Source organism: Rhinatrema bivittatum, chromosome 4 (assembly GCF_901001135.1).
Source record: "Rhinatrema bivittatum chromosome 4, aRhiBiv1.1, whole genome shotgun sequence".
NCBI classification, from domain to species: Eukaryota; Metazoa; Chordata; class Amphibia; order Gymnophiona; family Rhinatrematidae; genus Rhinatrema; species Rhinatrema bivittatum.
The window spans coordinates 5287810-5308722 of NC_042618.1; the positions used below are offsets into that span (position 1 = coordinate 5287810).

Sequence of the window (20913 nt, forward strand, 5' to 3'; positions counted from 1 at the left end):
CCCAAGCGCCTGCTTCCTATTCTTCCTGCCTGCTCTCCTTCTCTTGCACATCTCATCCCCTTCCTTCTACATTATCTCCCTAGATTCCTTGCCCCTTCCCACCCCTCCAAAGCCGGGGCTCTCTCCTCCTGTGATCCTCTCAACCCTCATCCCCCTTCCTAGGCCTTCTGTCCCATTCCATCATCCTCAATCCTAGGTCCTCTCTCCCTCAACCTCTTCCACATCTCTAGTTTTCTCTGGTCTTGGTCCTCGTTCTCTCCCTCTAACCAATACCCAGTCCCATCTGCCTCCACCCTGGGTCTTTCCTCCTTCCATCATGGATCCTCTCAGCTTCTTCCTCCAGTTCTTTCACCATTTCCCTGCATCCTGGGTCCCCTTTCCCTTCTCCATGTCATTTTTTTCTCTCTGTCCCCTTCCTCCCCAGATTTGATCTGCCTCATGCCCAGTCCTCAGTACTCTGACTTCCCACCACTGAAAATCAAGTCCTCTTTTCCCCTGTCCTGCCAGCTCCGGTTCTATCTGTGGTGTTCCCTCTCACTTCCTTCATTCCTCCCCATACGGGGCTTTCTCCCTCTGTCCTGGACGCTTTCCATCCTAATCCCTCCCTCCCGCTCCCTGCCCTTCAATTCTATCTACCCTCCCCTATATAGTGTTTCTCTCCCTGCCCCCGCCCCCTCCACACTCTTTGTAGGTCTCCCTCTTTGTGCCTCTGCAATTCCCAGCTCTCTAAATCTTTCTTTCTCCCTCTGCCATACGCCCAGCACTTCCTTCCCTCCCTCTGCACTTGAAAGCATCTCAGCTTCCTCTGCCCTGCAGGACCACAGTTGTGGTATGAACTGCAAAATCTAGTGCTGCAGTTTATACCATGAGACTGGTCCTGTGCAGCCAAGGAAGCTGATGCACTATTAATTACTATTTCTCCTGCTGGCCATGGGGGTAGAGGAAGCAGAGAAAAACTGGGGATACAGCAGGGGTGGGAGGGAAGATCAAGAGGGCCAGGAATACAGGGGATGAAGAGAAGCCCTGCGAGCAGTGGTGTATAGTGAGGGATTTACCTTCTCTTTCCTCTCCCCGCCGCTCCTGGCATAATCAGTGTCCCTTCCATCCCATCTCCTGGTATTAATCACCTTCCATTCCCTCGTCCCTCTCATCAAGGAATCCTCTGGGAAGGGCAGGGTGCTGCAGGACCCACTGGATCACACACACTGACTCTGGCCCAATGCTGCAATTCCTTCCTTTTGGGCTGTACTGTGCCTCTTTGTAGGACTTCCCTGACAAGAAGCAACCCCGGACCCAAGTCCCAAATCAGGTACAGTCCCCAAAATTTGGGGTGGGATCTGGTGACTTTCTCTGCCTGGGTAACTTCCACTGACTTTGTCAGCACCACTGACTTTCCCTTTAAGAGGATCAGTGAGGGTGAGGAGCTCAGTCTGAGGGGCTCTTGGTAAACACTGCATTGTGTGTAGGTGGGCTCTGAAGGGCTCTCAGTGAGCCGTGCGTCCTTTTCGGAATAAACAAAGCCCTGAGTTCCCCTGTGCTGAGCCCTGTTTAATCTTCATCTCATTGCACCTGCCCTGCCAGGCTATTTCCTTCAGCCCTTGTGATATTTATCCCCAACCCTCTTTAACATATACCTCCTCCCCCTCAGCCAATTGTTAACAGATCTCAATCTAACTCATTATCTGTACGCAGACGACGTACAGATTCTAATCCCCATAACAGAATCACTCTCAAAAGCGCTCACCCATTGGAATAACTGCCTTTTATCCATCACCAACCTACTCAACAGCTTAAACTTGGTCCTCAACGCTTCTAAGACAGAGCTTCTCCTCATCTCCTCAAATGATATCAATATCCACCAACCAACACCACTCAACCCTCACATCACATGTAAGCAGGTTAGAGATCTTGGGGTGATTCTAGACAATCGTCTAAACCTAAGGAAAATGGTCAATTCAACAACGAAAGATTGCTTTTACAGATTATAGGTCTTAAAACGACTTAAACCTCTCTTATTCTTCCACGACTTCAGGACAGTCCTCCAAGCGCTACTGTTCGCCAAAATAGACTACTGCAGCGCCCTTCTACTAGGACTCCCCAAATCCACTACCAAACCTCTTCAGATGATTCAAAATGCGGCAGCAAGATTGTTGACCAGCACCAGCCGCTACGAACACATATCACCAATTCTCAGGAACCTACACTGGTTACCAGTAAATTACAGAATTCTATACAAATCAATCACCTTAATCCATAAAACCATCCATCATCAACTTCAACTTGACCTAGAAATACCTTTCAAACTTTACTCCTCTAACAGACCAACTAGAGACATTTACAAAGGCACTCTTAATGTTCCACCCACTAAAGCTACACGCCTCGCTACGACCAAAGACAGAGCCTTTTCGACAGCAGGCCCTTCCATCTGGAATAGTATCCCATCAAACCTCAGACTGGAGCCATGCCTATTAACTTTCAGGAAAAATCTTAAAACCTGGCTCTTTCTCCAAGCCTTCCCTGAACCACCAGACAATCACTAGCTGGCCTTCTTTCTTACCCAGTCTGTCACTCCGTTTCTCAAAGAAAAAAATAAATGGACTCTTAGACTTCAGATTAAAGCACCGTTCTTAAGTTTGTAACTTGTACACTCTACGGTAAAATTACTTTACTGGCCTTTTCTTCTTTCCAGCTTGTTGCAAGCTTCCAAGTTCTCGCCCCCTGTTGATTGTAACTTTGACTTATTCCTGCTTTGGTTATCTTTCGTTTACGTGAATTTGTTACTCTAGTTTTTTTCCCTTTGTTAAACTGTAAACCGATCCGATATGGTAATCTACTATGAAGGTCGGTATATAAAATTGTTAAATAAAAAAATAAATAAATATTAAACCAATTCAATTTGGTGAAAGAGATTTCTTCTACCTGTTCGTAATAAAGAGACAAAATAACCAAGGCCGGTCCTTTTCTTCAGCTTTTATTAAAAGACGAGTAGTACAGGCATTCTAAAGCACGTTTGACGAAAGCACCGGTACACAGTTTCCTGGGAAGCAGTTCTGTAACATTGGGGGAGTGATAGACCCTACTTATGAAGTACCCATAAAAGGAGAGGCAGAGAGGGGAGCAAACGTAATGTCATCTGAATACCAACAGAGAGAGAGCCTCTCTTTCGTTAGTACTCTTCATGAATACACTGGAGACCCCCTCACCTTCCCTATTCACTGCAATGTTACTCTCGTTTGTCAAGAGTTTGGGTAACAGACTGTACATATCGTAGGCCTAAAGTAATAGTGGAGCATCTGTAGGCGGGCCTATAGTCCAAAGATACCTACATACAGGGAACCTGTGGCTAGTCTCCCCCAACCCCTTCCTGAAGACTGACAGAGCTCTGTTGGCGACTGGTAGGAATTTGTCCAGTTGACCTCCAAGTGTCTCTCAGGAGCTAAACATTCTGGAGACTCCAACATACCTGAGACTCACAGTATGCCGCATGTACAAAATACTTTTGAGATAGTTCTTTAATGCTTGCTTTATCTTTGACAGAGGTAGAGTCCAACTGATAAAGCTTTAGGCCATGTACAAACTTTAGGAAGTTCCAAGGTAGGGGTTATCTGCAAGCAATAAGTATTAACCCTGTAAGTGCAGAAGTCCTACGTGCAGGTACCGTTTTTTTCTTTAAGTTCACAAAATGCCTTACGAATAGGAACAACACATGAAGACACAATGACAGAGAAGACAAAGCACATTCCTTAGCATTTTCTCTCACTGGTCAAAGAAACTATAATAACTGAAGGGCTGTTTATTGCCAAATCAGTGTGACATTAAAATACAATAATAGTGAAGGTATAGGACAATTTAATTGGTCCTGGAAAAATGCAGATTCTTTGCAGGTTGTGATACAATTTTTGGATTCCTGTAAGAGTTACCCAAAGATGACAGTGTGGATGATTTTAAGCCTACAGAGGCCCCTTTTTTAGGTACTGGAGAAGAGAATCTCCGGGGGGGTTAAAAGCTCATCTATTACACCATCGGAACTGATCAACATAATGAATCCACAAACTGAGAGAACAGATTCAACCAAAGGTACTATCACAGCATTACCTGAATGGCCCAAATCATCATTATCAAGGTAGAGACTATTGCCAACCCTTACTCATTCTGTGGGCCAGAAACTGGCATGACACCCTGCAGTCAACCCTAGAGGCTAAATGTGGATTTCTGCTTGGTATTCTAGTGATCGGCAGTGCCACCACAGAAAGTGGCAGTGCAGACAGCATCCTAACTTGATTGCTCATTAATCAGAATAGTTTGATGTATCACATCCAAATCCTGTTGAGATACTGCACACTACTACATACGTACAACTTAATTTTTGAATTCATGTTCCCAAAGTCATAAAATGGATGTGAATGGTTGACAAATAAGGCCCCAGGTGCAAAACCTGCACGATGTTTATTTATTTATTTTACATTCCACCTTTTTGGCACTTCAAAGCAGATTACATTCAGGGACTGTAGGTGTGGATGTTGGGTGTCTGCAATCATTGCAAATCTACTTGTGTGGAGGACACCAATAGGAAGGCGCTCATCCACTGCCAGGTCCCCACGTTAAGCACCGTCTGCAGAACAGGAATGCAGTACGGGGTTGGTGCAGGAGCATTTGGCATCCTGGGTGAGCCTTCGCTCATGCTCTCCCCTCCCCAACCTGCCCACTGGTGGCAGCTCCAGCACAGCACTCCTTTCTTTGGAGGTACTGGCTCGGGCACAGAACCTGTCTGAGCCTCATGCCTCCCAAATTGTGGCGCTCTAGATGACCCACCTAGTTTGCCTCATGGAAGCACCAGCCCTAATGCAGTATAAAGCACAGTGGCATAGAACTCTGGTGATCCTGTGATGATCAAATCTTTTGGTTATCTACCTTGCATATGACTGCTGATTTTTGCCAAGCTGTTGGCTGAATTCACTGCTTGTTTATGGTAGAGTTACTTCATAAAGCTCAGGATGTATTTTGCTCTGATCTCCTTTGGTCACTGAGCTAACACATTACACAAACTAATGCAGGTTATTTTTCTCCTGTCCTGGTTTTTCAATCTTCCACCCCAAAAAATTCCAAAATTTTGTAGCATTATATCTTAACAGGAAAAAAGAACTATAAACATCAGAATTCTTTGGGATATGAATCAAAAGTACAGGGTTAGAGGATCACATCTCCATGGAGTCATCCAGTCGCTCTACAATATCTGTGTCATTAGTGAGGTTCATGCGAAAGCTAAAATGCACTAGCACATGGATGAACACATCTGAGCTTTACTTTCTGTTTTCTCCAATCAGTATCAAAACGCTATTCTAACCATAAATGGAGCCGACGTGAGCTAGAAAGCTTAGTTCTGTGTCACAGGGAAGCAGTGTGGCTGGCTGCTCAGTGGTCCACTTTGGTGTGTAAAAACAAAGGGCAAGAATCAAGCTGGAGATGATATCCTTTATGCACAGGCCTGGAAAACCAGTCGCAAATATTTTCATTTGGTTCAATTAAAAGTTATCAGCTACAACTTGTTTCTTGACCTGTCTTTTCTATGTGTACAAAGAGACAACTCCAGAGGAGAGGTAATAGCTCCAGATAATGCAACTCTTCCAGTCAACAGCCTTTTATCGCCCTTCCATCCCGTTTCACTAAACGTAAGGAGGAGGCTTCAGGTTTAAAATGGCTTGGCTTGGACTCCATCTTAGGTTGGCCTGTTTTTCATTGGTTAAACCTTCCCTACAAGGCAAAATGAATTGGGACATGGGGAGGCTGACATTTAGCTCAACTTATCTGGGTAAGTGGTAGCTGCTGATTATTTGGGTATCTTTAGCGAGTGCCACTTGGCCGGATAAGTATTTATCTAGCTAAGTAGATAGCTGGATATCTTGGGGGTGGGCATGGGCAATGGGCAGATTGAGGCAGGGCTACTTTCTGGTGATCTTAACCGATATTCTGCCTTATCCAGTTAAGTTAACCAGATAAGTTAGACATCTCACAGAGCAGATTTAACTTATCTGGCTAAGTAGCCATTTGTACATGGATATTTGACAGCCTGCTGAATATCCCATTTAAGTTAGCCAGAAAAGCCAATCTGGCTAAGTCAAATAAACGTTTCATTTTGAATATTGGTCCCATTGTCAGTGGATGGGAATTAAGCAGATGGAATTTACACAGTGGTTGGATGATATACCAGTGCGTAAGGGATGACGGACCTTTTAAGTTCTATTTGGGACAACAGTGCATCTGAGTCCCCTTTGGCTACACAATAAAAGAATATGGGTGATAAATCTCTGTCTGAGAGTTGTCCAGCTGTTCCATGCTCACAATGGATTAGTATGGAACCAATGTCCAGCTTCGTGGCATGGTCTTTAGAAGCCCAAATGAAATCCACAGGAGAAGAAAAATCTTTCCTGTGGCTCCCCATCCAATGAGGTACAATGGTTCTTGTTTTCATTCCCCCAAGATGTACACTGCACAATTAGCACTAAGAAATAAGTTACCTTATAAAAACTAAAAACAAAAAAATCCCCTGCTCTAGCTATCTTTTATTACTTTAGGGGAATAAAAACAACAAATAAAAGGCAATAGAATAAATAAATTGTCCCGTTCTGAGATACGACTGTTGTGTTAGGCAGCACAGCTCTTTCTCAAGCTGTGTCTAAGCCTTTGGTGTGAGCTGTGCTTTCCCACGCAGACCCTAATGCTCAACGTCTTCTTTATGTAAAGAGCCGCCGACGTGGAACGTTACCAGTTCAAGTTCTTTCTTCTCTCCTGCGGTCCTCCCCACCTTGATCATGTTAATCACCTCTGCTCCTCTCGCCCACTTATAAACACTGTCTGATCACAGTTTGAATGGAGCACCTTCCAGGGAGGATTAAAGAGTAGACTTTTATGACCTCGTTACTTCTTAAAGATGGTGATTATTTGAAACATTTAGCCCCTTTTAAGAGGTCTTTTTTCTGGGTCTTAGGCTGCCAGGTTTATAATACAGGAGGGGCTATTTGTCAGTAGGCGTTCTATACTTTTTGAGAAATTGCTGCTGAAACTTCCAATCTGGCTGAATCCACTGAAGCTACAATCTTTTTAAATCCTTTCCCTTTCATATTACTTGGAGGGACCCACTCTTGATGCTCTTCATCTCTTGCTGAAGGTCTGCTCCAGCCAAAGCCGGACCTCTCGAAGGTTGTAAAAGAAGGGTCCTTTGCCTCCCAAATAGACAATTTTCTGTCTTTGCACAATGCACACTCTCTCAAAGGAGACCCCATAGGCCACATTGGCGTTGTTGTCCATGCAGTCAGCCACCACCTGGCACTGGGGTGGAAGGGAGAAGTGATCCCGCAGCTTGTGGGCTGCTGCACAACGGTCTTCTTGTTTCTTGTGTTTCCTCACTTCAAACGAGGAGCTGGAAATCCCAGGAGCAGCCCAGCCATCCAGTGGATGAGCCTCATCGATGTAAACCAACAAGAAGTTGGCAACGCTCGAAAACTCTTCCACCATCTTGCTGAAGGCTGGCAGCTGGCTGATAAAGGGAGGTCAGGTGGCTGAGCCAAAGTTGACAACCAGCGGGCGCTCCGAGGTGGCGAAGTCTAGAAGGCGACACTCCATCCCATACTTGCCACCCATGCTCTTCCTCCTTCTGCCATTAGGGACATAGACCACACTGGAGTTTGGTGCATCTCCGCCCAGTTTTACCTGGTTAAATGGAAAGACATGAGACAATAACTGCAGCACCCCAAAAAGTCAGTCAATAAACTCAGTTAAAGGGCTAAATATATCAGTGTAGCATTTTCTCAAATGGTAAAAATGATTGTGTTCTCAAATCAGTTTGATGCCCATTTCGCCTTATGCTTTGTAAGGAATGAGCATGGCCTGACAGGATGAAAACGACATCGGCATCTTGTCTGCAAACACTAAGGGAAAAAGAACGGCACTGTGGAAGGATTTCATGTTGAAGTACATTCACACTTTTATGGCAAAACTGTAATTACAAATAGTAGGCCCTCTTTATAACAATGCAATGCAATATATTTGTGACTGATGGAACTTATCATTGCAGAATCTGATTGTTATAGGAGACACTGTACATGATTTACACTGGGATAGATTTCAGTTTATTTACACTGAGGTTAGCTCTACTGGAATTTGCTAAGAAGAGGGGCAGTCTGAGATATAAAATGAGAACCTGGACTGAGATCCACAGGAGAGGAACAGAGCCAAGAAGATGGTTCAGAGCAAAATATCTGGGGCTGACAAGGCTTTAAATAAGGCAAAGGGGTATATGGCTATTGGAAAATACAGAATTAGCACCCCACGTTTTTTTACCATAATGAAAAATCTAGGTTGGTGCTAAGCAGACTAGGCAACGTTTTACTTCCTACAGAAACATTATTATTATTAACTCAGCAGTTTTCTCTTCCTTTGGGCTTCATAGTAACATAGCAGATGACAGAAACTGGCCAACTGGTCCCTCCAGTCTGCCCCGTTATTCTGGTCCACGTTGCCAAGGGTAGATTCCGGTAGATTCCAGCTGCTAGTCACAGAAGCTTAGCATGTTTGTAGGATATCGCTTCTTATTTAAGTCAACTATATTTGGCTTCATGTGTGGTCCTTCACTGTTTTATGCAGTTAAGTGGACAATTTTTTACACTCAATTCAAAACCCATCGGCCCTCTTCCAATGCACCCAACCAAAGCTGGATCCAGCCTTCATTCACAACTATTCAGGGATTTTCCCCTTCCCAACTTACTTAAAGCCAGTCACAGCAGCAACAGTCTTTGGCAGGGTCAAAAACCAGGGCTCTTTCTGTAACTCTCAATCCAGCCACTAGATGTCACCATTGTGTAATGAGAATGACTCTCTGCCCCACCTCCCCCAGAGAAGGTGAGTGCTGCCTTGGCAGAATATCCCCAGCCCTAGCACGGCCTGGGGAGCAGAAAACCTGAGCCAGAAATTAAATCCAGGCCAGCTCTGGGTTTCAGTTTTTAAAAGAGACCGATACGGGCTGCCTCAGAAGTACCTGGTGCACATAACCATGGACTAACTCTCATTCTGACTAGGAATCCACCAATGGGGAGCCAATGAGGATGGTGACAGTGCAGTGCAGCTTGGTGGCTGGTCAGTCGGGTATTGAATGGGCTGGAGCCACGGTTCGGAGAGAAGCACTGGTGCTCTGGGAAACCAACACAGCCGAGATCACTGTATAAAGAGGCATTTAAGTGGTAGCAGGGAAAGACCAGGTGGCAGCAGTCAAAAGCAACCCAGAGAACCTGGCAGGCCTAGCTTGCAGAGGAGAGACAGAACTAGTGGCCATTTCTTCTCTCCCATTTAAAATACTTTTAGTTATTTAAAGGAGCAATGCTAGTGTGGCTGCAAAAGGAGTTTCAGCTGGTGAAGACTAGGGTTAACACCAATAAACAGAAAAAGAGTTTGCCACTCAGACCCATTTTGCTTCCATTGAACAGGAGATTAATGGATATGACCAGTAATTTTGCTGTACAGATGAATTCCTTTAACTTCAGGTACCTGGGAATTAAAATAGTAAAAACAATGGGAGAAATTTAGAAGCTTCTCCATCAAAAAATGTTATTAGACTCTAGAAAAACTGAAAACAGGTGCCAAGATTAGCCATTAACTTCAGGGGGATGAGTGAACTTAATTAAAAAGGCAGTCCTAACCCCAGAAGGTAAACATCTATCAAAGAACACCAGCGTTGGAAGGTGATCAATAGCTGGAGTCTGCATTCAGAAAAAGTCTCATGGAATGCTAAATTCAACAGAATACGTTTGGAAACCCTTAAAAAAAAAAAAAGCCTGCACACACGTTGCATTAGTTTGCCTCATTTCATAATCCGTAAGAAATGAGATTTCAGGATGCAAATATGTATATTTTAGAGGAAACGAAGGAGAGGGTAAAGATGATTGAGATATTTAAATACATCAATGGCATAAATGCAGGAGATGAGGTTCCAAGGGGCAGAGTGAGCGGCACAGATGTGAACATAAATCTGGAGCTGGAAGGAACTGGGCAGATTCAAAGGGCCTTGCGGTCTTCATCTGCCGTTATATTCCGCTCTTATCATCTAGCAAGCCACGTTGGTTTAGCAAAAGATCAAATTCAGACTTGGAATGAAGGGTATCGGTCCCCAAAGTTTTATATATGGGTCTTTAATGAAAGCAAGAACAGCAGCAATATTTTATAACTCTGGCAAGAGTATTTAAAAGGAAGCCTAATGCAAACAGCTGGGCCTCTAAGAGGTCTACTCATATATGGATGCAAGGCTGCTTCAGCAGTTTTTAGTTATCTTTTACATTACTATTATTTTTAACCAGCTTGGTTTAAGAAAGGGAGCACAAGGTACGGCTTTATGTAACCTTTATGAGCTGTTTCCACATTCCTTTTTTCTGCTACCAGGTAATCTTTGTGTGACTATATATTTTATATTTCATAAAGCTGGTTATTATTAATTTAAATCTAAAGGACTTCTGTTTTATGTTTTACAGCAATGCAGAGCACTGCCATCGGGGAAAACAGAGCTGTTTTAAAAAAGCAGGTAAAAGGGCCTGTGACCTGATCCCTTCCTTCCCCCATAAAATTTCACATGTGGACCCGTCAGGACGTGCAGTCCCCACCCCCAAATGAGCAAATACTGTCCCGGGGCTCTCAGTTCAGCCCCCTTTCCCTTGTTCTTGTCGAAATAGTGTACATCCTGAATTCTAATGTGCTATTCCCCCCTCCCCCCAGATACTCCCGGACAACCCCCCCCCCCCCCCCCCGATACCTTTAAATGAGCTGCTTGGAGCAAGGTACACAGTTCCCTACTCCCGGCGCTTCCAGAATTCCAAAGTTTATGCTTCCAGCGCCGATCTGTCAGAGGCCCATAGCTTAGGCTTCCAGCGCCGATCTGTCATAGGCCTGTAGCTTAGGCTTCCAGCGCCGATCTGTCGTAGGCCCATAGCTTAGGCTTCCAGCACTGATCTGTCAGAGGCCCATAGCTTAGGCTTCCAGCGCTGATCTGTCAGAGGCCCGTAGCTTAGGCTTCCAGCACCGATCTGTCGGAAGCCCGTAGCTTACGCTTCCCTCGCTGATCTGTCAGAGGCCCGTTGCATACGCTTCCCACGCTGATCTGTCGGAGGCCCGTAGCTTACTCTTCCCGCGCTGATGTGTCGGAGGCCTGTTGCATATGCTTCCCGCGCTGATCTGTCGGAGGCCCGTAGCTTACGCTTCCCGCCCTGATCTGTCGGAGGCCTGTTGCATATGCTTCTCCAGCGCCGATCTGTCGTAGGCCCGTAGCTTACGCTTCCCGTGCTGATCTGTCGGAGGCCTGTTGCATATGCTTCTCCAGCGCCGATCTGTCGTAGGCCTGTTGCATATGCTTCTCCAGCGCCGATCTGTCGTAGGCCCGTAGGTTAGGCTTCCCGTGCTATGTCAGAGGCCCGTAGCTTACTCTTCCTGTGCTGATCTGTCGGAAGTCCATAGCTTACGCTTCCCGCGCTGATCTGTCGGAGGCCCGTTGCATATGCTTCCTGCGCTGATCTGTCGGAGGCCCGTAGCTTACTCTTCCCGCGCTGATCTGTCGGAGGCCCGTTGCATACGCTTCCCGCGCTGATCTGTCAGAAGCCCGTAGCTTACGCTTCCCGTGCTGATCTGTCGGAGGCCTGTTGCATATGCTTCTCCAGCGCCGATCTGTCGTAGGCCCGTAGGTTAGGCTTCCCGCGCTATGTCAGAGGCCCGTAGCTTACGCTTCCCGCGCTGATCTGTCGGAGGCCCGTAGCTTACTCTTCCCGCGCTGATCTGTCGTAGGCCCATAGCTTACGCTTCCCGCACTGATCTGTCGGAGGCCCGTAGCTTACTCTTCCCGCGCTGATCTGTCGGAGGCCCGTAGCTTACGCTTCCCGCGCTGATCTGTCGGAGGCCTGTTGCATATGCTTCTCCAGCGCCGATCTGTCGTAGGCCTGTAGGTTAGGCTTCCCGCGCTATGTCAGAGGCCCGTAGCTTACTCTTCCTGTGCTGATCTGTCGGAAGCCTATAGCTTACGCTTCCCGCGCTGATCTATCGGAGGCCCGTTGCATATGCTTCCTGCGCTGATCTGTCGGAGGCCCGCAGCTTATGCTTCCCGCGCTGATCTGTCGGAGGCCCGTAGCTTACTCTTCCCGCGCTGATCTGTCGGAGGCCCGTTGCATACGCTTCCCGCGCTGATCTGTCAGAAGCCCGTAGCTTACGCTTCCCGTGCTGATCTGTCGGAGGCCTGTTGCATATGCTTCTCCAGCGCCGATCTGTCGTAGGCCCGTAGGTTAGGCTTCCCGCGCTATGTCAGAGGCCCGTAGCTTACGCTTCCCGCGCTGATCTGTCGGAGGCTCGTAGCATACGCTTCCCGCGCTGATCTGTCGGAGGCCCGTAGCTTACTCTTCCCGCGCTGATCTGTCGTAGGCCCGTAGCTTACGCTTCCCACGCTGATCTGTCGGAGGCCCGTAGCTTACGCTTCCCGTGCTGATCTGTCGGAGGCCCGTAGCTTACTCTTCCCGCACTGATCTGTCGGAGGCCCGTAGCTTACGCTTCCCGCGCTGATCTGTCGTAGGCCCGTAGCTTACGCTTCCCGCGCTGATCTGTCGTAGGCCCGTAGCTTACGCTTCCCGCGCTGATTTGTCGGAGGCCCGTAGCATTCACTTCCCGCGCTGATCTGTCGGAGGCCCGTAGCTTACGCTTCCCGCGCTGATCTGTCGTAGGCCCGTAGCTTACGCTTCCCACGCTGATCTGTCGGAGGCCCGTAGCTTACGCTTCTCACGCTGATTTGTCGGATGCCGGTAGCATTCACTTCCCGTGCTGATCTGTCATAGGCCCGTAGCATTCACTTCCCGTGCTGATCTGTCGGAGGCCCGTAGCTTACGCTTCTCGCGTTGATTTGTCGGAGGCCCGTAGCATTCACTTCCTGCGCTGATCTGTCGGAGGCCCGTAGCTTACGCTTCCCGCGTTGATCTGTTGGAGGCCCGTTGCATATGCTTCCCGATCTGATCTGTCGTAGGCCCGTAGCTTATGCTTCCTGCGCTGATCTGTCGGAGGCCCATAGCTTACGCTTCTCGCGCTGATTTGTCGGAGGCCCGTAGCATTCACTTCCCGCGCTGTTCTGTCGGAGGCCTGTAGCTTACGCTTCCCGCGCTGATCTGTTGGAGGCTGTGCTGGAATATAAGTTTACCTAAAGCTTACGCTTCCAGTGGAGCCTCTGAATGATCAGCGCTGGAAGCCCCGGGAGTGGAGAAATGTGCACCTTGCTCATGGTATGGCATTTAAAAGGTATCAGGGAACGGGGGTCCAGGGAGTTCCTGGGCAGGGTGTGGGAGATTTCGCAGCACTTTAGGAATGTGAGTGGATGGGTCACTTGGGGGGGGGGGGGTGTCCAAGTTTGATTTCTGACAAGAACAGAGGAAGGGGGGGGCTGAACCATGAGCCCCGGGGCCGTATTTTCTCATTTAGAAAGGGGTTGGGATGGGGCCATTTGTGAAATGCTGTGGGGGAGGGAGGGGATTTGTCCCAGGCCCTTTTACTTCGGAAGGTATCCGGATAAGCAGCAAGTCATCCAGCCACGTGAGTGTGGCTGACATGCATCAGGATACAGAGTGAAAAAGGGTAAAGCAGGAAACATTCAGTGATCTCGTACTTCTCTGTTACAACTCGAGCGCTGCGCCTGTAAAGTCTGGTGATGCTGCTTGTAAACAGAATGGCTCTCTCCCGAGTGGCTGGATCCTTGGCTAAGGCAATCTAACATAAAACCTTAACCCTGGGAAAAGAATATTAACTTCCTTGCCTAGTAAGATTGTCTTGTCTTACACAACATCCATTTTAGCACATTCCATCTAACCTTTCTGTTGTTTCCAATCACTGTCTTTTGACTAAGCAGCCAAGTCAAGAAGAAACGTGACCTCAGAGTCACTTGTGCAGCTGGATAGGGGAATAACTGATGAGTCAACATGAAGATGCAGGCGCAGATCTGCTACACTTTCAGCTTGGCAGCGTCATCCCACCATGCACACGTGTTTGGCTACTCCCATAAGGCTGGGCTGTGTTTATGCCCAATAAGTATGGGAGCACTGTAGCAGTGCTGACTAATTACTGCTTACTCAGCTGGGTGTAACTGGACACTGCTGAGATGCAAATCTCTTGGCTAAAAATATGTTTGCAAGAAAGGGGAGATTTTTTCCAAAGAGTGCTGCATGGGTGAAGTTTTCCTGAGGCACGGGGGTTAAAAGCTCCAATGACTCTTGGGTTCCTTAGCATGTACCAATAACAAGTATGACTAGCAAGCTATAACAAGACTATGGCATGTCTTCTGGTGCCGTCACCAGAATTATAGGGAAAAGAAAGCAGCTGCATATGGAAGAAACCGCGGTAGATGCAATGCATATTTCACAGCAGGCTGGGTGGGGGTGAGAAACGAAAGAAGATGTTAATAGGAAACGCCAGGAGTTGCGTAAGATAGGAAAAGGTGAACTTGGGAAGACTAGAAGAGGTCACAGAACAGAAACCTGTCCTATAGGAAGAGTAGGAGCAGAGTGGTATCCTGTTATTTCTGACCCAGATCATCTCAGTTCCGTTGTTCAGCCACTTTAGATCTCTCTCTCTCTCTCTCTCCCCTAGGTGATATAAACGCTGGCTATGGATTATGATTAGATATTATGCTATCCACGTCTCAAACTTGCAGGCTCCAACTCCTACATAGAGAGGAAAGGGGATATGCACATAGGCAAGTCCAAATCAGCCAAACTGATTAGGCCATTTAGTACTTTTTAGCTAGGCCCAACAAGTTGGAATCAGACCCTGCATGTGGCTTACGATACAGAGTAAAGGAAGGCCCTTTTCTTGCAGAGTTTACAAGGAGCTTCGGATTGCCTTTCAGTGTCATTTTTGAGCTTGTATTTGTGTGTTCCCTCTCTGGCTCACAGAGAGACAGAGAGCGCTTCAAAACTTTGGTGAGAGTCAGAAAAGAAGAATGTGGAGGAAGAGGTCAGAGGGCGCAGTCATTGCTCCTGGCAATGGAAATAGCGGCAAGGTTGTAATGTCTCCTACAGGCAGGGCTGGGGCTCCTTAGTGAGCCTGGACAGAGGGGGAGGGAGTCAGGGTGACAGGACCCCCAACACCCGGCATCACTTGGAAGCACCGTCAGGCCAGAAGCAGCAGCGGCTCTCCCTATGGAAACAGAGAAAAGGACCAAACGCTCCATCCAGACTGCCCAGCAAGCTTAAGGTAGCATCTGCCGCGCCCTACAAGTCACCCCCTTATTTAGTTTCCCCAAACTGTCAAGTCAGGGTCCTTGTGGGTTGCTGTCTGAGTCCAAGTCCCTATTACTTCTTGCTGTTGAAGCAGAGAGCAATGATGGAGTTGCATCCAAAGTATCAGGCATGTTGGTTAAAAAAAGTTAATAAATAAAGAAAGAAAGAAAGAAAGAAAGAAAGAAAGAAAGAAAGAAAGAAAGAAAGAAAGGGTAGTAACCGTCATATCAGCAAGTTCCACACCCCCCCATGCTTATTTGTTTTCCCAGAAAGGTCTTCTTCAGACTTGGTCCTCTTCTTTCCCTTGTGTAGAACTGGCGTTAGCGCTCCTGCCAAGCTCCCCTCGCCCTTTCTGGCTCTGCTCCAACAGTGCCGGGTCACAGTCGCTTTGCTACCTGATTTCTCACCCCCGCAGGCAGACACTACTTTCCAGCAATGAACACCACGCTGCCAACATGGGATTCAGCATCAGAAGCGACCTCTTTGTCTGCAGATCAGAGAAGGTCTAGTGCCGCCTCTTATCTTGGGTCCCTGTTCTGGCTGCTTTTTCATCCTTAATGAGGCCCGTTTTCAGGAAACAGCATTCAGGCCGGCGGGAGGAACAATGACCAGAGGCCTGTACCTACATCGCTTCCAGCGTAGGCACTCAATGAAGAAAGGAAATCTCAGCTCCAACATTGCAGCTCCGTCAATGAGAAGAGGAAGTGCCCTCATCTAATTGGACTTGACGGAGCTCTGCTCTGATCTTCTAAAGACCCTTTTTTTTACTTTCCGAGGCTTGAAAGGAGATTTACTTTCACGGATGTCGTCATCCGAGTTGTTTGTTTTTCTCGCTACATCATATATTTTGGAGGGTATGGGACAAGGGGGTGGGAGTGAGGGGGAAGACAGAAAGAGCTGACATTAATTAAAGCTGCAGTGTCAGATCCTAACCTCAGTTTGCTCAAGAGATTTTGCTTTTGCTCTTCTTTCCTGCTTTTGGGCTTTTCATATCTTTTTTTTTTTTCCGGTAGCTCACTTTTCTTTTTCTTTGCAGAGCTTTGGCACTGGCATTTAATTTCCCAGGCTTTTGAGAGGCGAGGGCTGGTGCTCTTAATCAGGGCAGCATCCCCGCTCTCCCTGATGCCCGCGGGCGCTGTGATGTCGGAGTCCCATCCCACGGCCATGACTCCCGCCTTCGAATGGAAGCGTCAGTCCCTCGGAGGCGCAGCTGTTGCTTGTGGCACCAGATATCCCCGCAGGCTTGCAAAAGAGGCCAAAAAAAAAAAGACAGCAGGCCGTCTGTTTGTCTTTTCTTTCTAGGTTAAAGCACAAGCTTTGGAAATCTGAGCCCGACGGTCTCTATGTCTCTCTCTAGTCACCAGGTGGTTCAGTAAGATCTGGTAGAGCCACTGAATGACCGTCAGTCCCCACGGAGCACTTTCATTACAAAGTAAGGAATCAGGTGCTTCCTAAGACTGCTCAAAACACTTTTCTCTCAACACCTAGCCACAGTGGGTTTTTGATTAATTTGTCCTCTCTCTAATCTGAATGCCTACAAGGAAAACATGTACAGTACTCTGCTCACCTAACGTCCTAGTGCAGGCTACCAGTTTCAGCCCCTGGCTTATGTTCTACGGTCACACCATCTGATGTATACGATCAGGCAATTTTCCTCTTGGTAATACTTTAGACTAGCAGCTATGCTCACGCTGTTACCGGGCTTATAAAACAAGAATTTATCGGCGTCTTTAATGTGTTACTCAGTGATCTGGAAATGGTTTCTAGCACAGCTCCTAAACTGTTCCCTTTTCCCACGCTACGTTCATTGGTGCAATTTGTGCTCCCAGCCAGGGGACGCATGGAGAGGTGCAGGCATGGCACGGTCTGCAAAGCCATGAGGGCAGCAGGGTAGTGAGTGAAGATTGCCTATGGCGACAGCTTCCAGGCATCCCTGCTCCCCAGCAGCTTTCTCCTCCAGGTACGCTGCAGGGGCCCAGGCTTGGGCTGTCCAAACTGTTAAGGCACCCAACCTAAGTTTAAACGCTCTACATTTGCCTCTCTTAGCGGCCCCTGGCTTGCATTGCTCCCTCCACCCTACTCCTCTCTTCCAGAGCTCCACTGGATGCCTCAGCGCCTCCCAGACGTCTCCAGCTGAAGCAGACCTGCGTGCGCGGCTCTGCCTCCAGACTTTTGCTTTAGGAAAATATCCGGTCGGCAGTGAATCCTTCCAGTTGGGGCAACAGGCCAGGGGTATTACTGCAGGGGCCGATATCCTCAGTCAGTAATGAAAAAGGAAAACTCCCCACCGATTCGCAAAGCTCCTCCTCCTTCCTCATCTTTCCCTGGCTTACTCTTGCCCTCTGAATACTGCCAGCTCCCTGTGGCGTGGAAACGCCAGTGAAGTCTGAAAGAGCAAGCAGAGGGTATTCTGCTCTGCGTGCCAGAGAATGAGTTTGTGAATTCCTCTGTCCAGAGTGCAATGCTGTGCCCTGTCACACCTGGCATGAAATACAGACTGGCCGTGAGAGGGCACTCATGCCCTGGGGTCGGTGACTAACGTGGTGGCTCGCAGTGAAAGGATTTCACTGCGCAAGGAATCAATGGCTGTGCAGAGCAGCCTATGCCAGCAGCAGGAGCCTCGCTGATAAGGCACGCTCTGGAGCTGCCGTTCTCAGCTGCTCCTTGGCAGGGATACAGTTCTGAGCTGCACAGCGCCCAGCGTGAAAGGTACCGGGACCATACAAATCCCACCTCTGCACATAGCCCTGCCCCCCTGAAAACTCCCCTCCCCTACCACCACCACCACCAAAATCCATGACAGCCCGCAGGGAAAGCTGCTCCGAGCCTCAGGGTGATTTGGGTTTATCTCTGGTGGCTCCCAGCCCTGCAAGAAGTTTCTTGGTCTCTTCACTGACCGAGTTCCAGCTGGGGATTAGGGAGCGAGGCAGAGACAGGAATCCCGCTGGCTCCCCACCCTCTTACCATCTAGAGACAGAGAAGTGCAAGCAAGCGCTCACTTTCAGCACAACTCAAGCAAAGTGCAGTTTCAGTCTCAAATAACACTGCCCTGTCATTTCTTCTGCACGAGTCAGTGAGCCTCGCACTGCACGGTATTCCTGCACATCCCTCGCTGTACAGCTCCACCTGGTCTTATAAGCAAAATCCCAACATGCTCTTACTGTATCCAGAGGGGGTCAGAACGAACAGTTGTGCACTCATGCACACACCCACATACAAGCATAGTTTTGTTAAGAAAGTTGCGATCGTAAGAAACCCAACCTTACTGCATCTGTCCCTGTCTTACGGGGCATGCACGGGTGACAGAGGTTTACTTACACCGTATTTTTTACCCTGGGAAAAAGTTTCTCCTACCAGGAGTCCCGGATTTGCTGCCTTTCACCGGGATCTCTCTCTCCCCTCATAGATGCACCTTGCCACCTTGTCTTTTAAGTTTGCTTTCAACCAACAACAATTTTTCTGTGCACGAGAAAAGCTGAATGGAATTTTTTTTCCCAGTGGAGTATCAGTTACTCTCTGTGTCAGAGCATTAATCTCAATTTAAACTTCTCCATTTCTCTCATTACCAGGATCATGGCATCTCTCTCTTAAATATCAAAAGGTCCCTAATAGCCCTAGTGAAGGCTACAAAAAGCAAGGTGAGAGGCGTAGGCTGTCCCTTATTGGAGACTGAGCAGGATCTCCCCCCATAGATGAGGGTTGAGGTCTCCCTCGCTCATGATCTGGCAGGGGATTTCACTCATTAGCAGCATGGGATCTCCCTCCTGAGAGACTCCATAGGATGAGAGGAAAGCAGTCTCAGGGGGGGGGGGGCTGCTGAAATCACCCCCTTCTAGCCCCCTTCTCCCTCCTGCGCACCACCCCCCACATCCTCAACTCTCCCTTCCTACTGCTCCCTCGCCAATGAAGTGGAAGCGCCGGGGGCTGGCGCGTACCTGCTTGTAGGCGTCGAGGAGGAAGCTGTTCCAGACGCAGCGCAGTCCCTCTGAGGTCAGCATGCGACGCCACTCATGGCGGGTAGACTTGGAGCGGCTGAGCAGCAGCAGCACGTGCTTCAGGAGGATGGCGGAGTCGTACAGAGCCAGGAACAGGCAGTTGGAGAAGAAGCCGGGCAGGATCTGCAGGGTTATCAAGAGGTCCACGCTCAGCAGACCCATCCTGGCTGCCCCACCTCCCCCTCACCCACTAACCTGCAGGGGGGGGGGGGATTTCTCTCTGGGGCAGCCTCTGACTGCAGGGCAGGGGCTCTGGGGAGTCCTGAATGAGATTAAGGCTGTCGTCCCCCCACCACCACCACCTCAGCCCAGAGCAGAACCTTCTCTGCTCAAAGTTTCCAAAAGTTACAAAAACCTGAGAAGGAGGTCTTCTTGCAGGGAACTTGAGCTTCCCGCCCTTGCACTTTGCTGGGAAATGATTTTGCTCTTTGCACCAGCAGCAATCCCTGCTCTCAAGGCAAAGCTTTTAAAGAAACCGTTTTCATGTTTCCCAGACTCGCGCGCTCTGCCTCTCCCTCTCTGTGGTACTGAAAGGTTCCCTCTGCTGCCCGTCCGCTTCCCCTGAAGCCTTTTTATACATCCCCAGGTGAATTGCAGCAATACAGTAATGAAAAGAGTAATCCAGTGGAAGATCTGTTCCTGACGTCAATGTGGAAATGGGCTTTGCTTTGGCCGCCAATGCATGGACTAGGAAAAGGGGAACTCTGTAAGGACTTTTTTTTTTTTTCCCAAGGAGGCGGGATTTGCTTGGTATTTAAGGCTGAGGAAACCCTTTTTCCCTGGTACAGCCCCTGTGCTGCCTGAGTGCAATCATACGTACATTCAGCTCCGGAGCAGGGACCAGGGGCAGGGATGCCCGCAGCCCTTCCAGCCGCTTTTCCATCACTTAGAAAGGGCAAAAGAGCCGCGAGGCTGCCGGCGTGAAAACTTTCAAACACTCCTTAAACAACGCCGCGGGAAGAGAAACATCAAAAAGCAAATAAAAAAGTTCACTTCTTGAAATGATTAACAAGGCAACTCTATCAGTTTTGAGCAGGGCAGGAATTCCCAGGAACACGGTCCCTGAGGTTTTAAAGGGCAAGAAACTTGGGGGGGGGGGGGGGGACTCAGTCCCTGCACTTATTACACAGCAGGAGCTCCCGGGGCTGAGTCTCTGCACTTATTACACAGCAGGAGCTCCCGGGGCTGAGTCTCTGCACTTATTACACAGCAGGAGCTCCCGGGGCTGAGTCTCTGCACTTATTAAACAGCAGGAGCTCCCGGGGGCTGAGTCTCTGCACTTATTAAACAGCAGGAGCTCCCGGGGGCTCAGTCCCTGCACTTATTATACAGCAGGAACTCCCGAGGGCTCAGTCCCTGCACTTATTACACAGCAGGAGCTCCCGGGGGCTCAATCCATGCACTTATTACACAGCAGGAGCTCCCGGGGGCTCAGTCTCTGCACTTATTATACAGCAGGAGCTCCCGGGGGCTCAGTCTCTGCACTTATTAAACAGCAGGAGCTCCCGGGGCTGAGTCTCTGCACTTATTATACAGCAGGAGCTCCCGGGGCTGAGTCTCTGCACTTATTAAACAGCAGGAGCTCCCGGGGCTGAGTCTCTGCACTTATTATACAGCAGGAGCTCCCGGGGCTGAGTCTCTGC

General features: G+C 48.5%; 1 protein-coding gene across 2 annotated transcripts; it reads right to left on the reverse strand.

Annotated features, from left to right (window-relative positions):
- Positions 1 to 2955: 2955 nt before the first annotated feature.
- DIO2 (iodothyronine deiodinase 2) lies at positions 2956 to 19908 on the reverse strand. 2 transcript variants are annotated; one of them, XM_029597695.1, is made up of 2 exons: positions 19211 to 19908; positions 2956 to 7707 (listed from the first exon to the last, which is right to left on the reverse strand). In XM_029597695.1, the coding sequence occupies exons 1-2, from the start codon at positions 19430 to 19432 to the stop codon at positions 7120 to 7122; spliced, it is 810 nt and encodes a 269-aa protein (XP_029453555.1). In that variant the 5' UTR covers positions 19433 to 19908; the 3' UTR covers positions 2956 to 7119. The 2 variants fall into 2 exon arrangements, with proteins under 2 accessions (XP_029453555.1, XP_029453556.1); XM_029597696.1 differs by having other exon boundaries at positions 7150 to 7707.
- Between the last annotated feature and the right edge of the window lie 1005 nt (positions 19909 to 20913).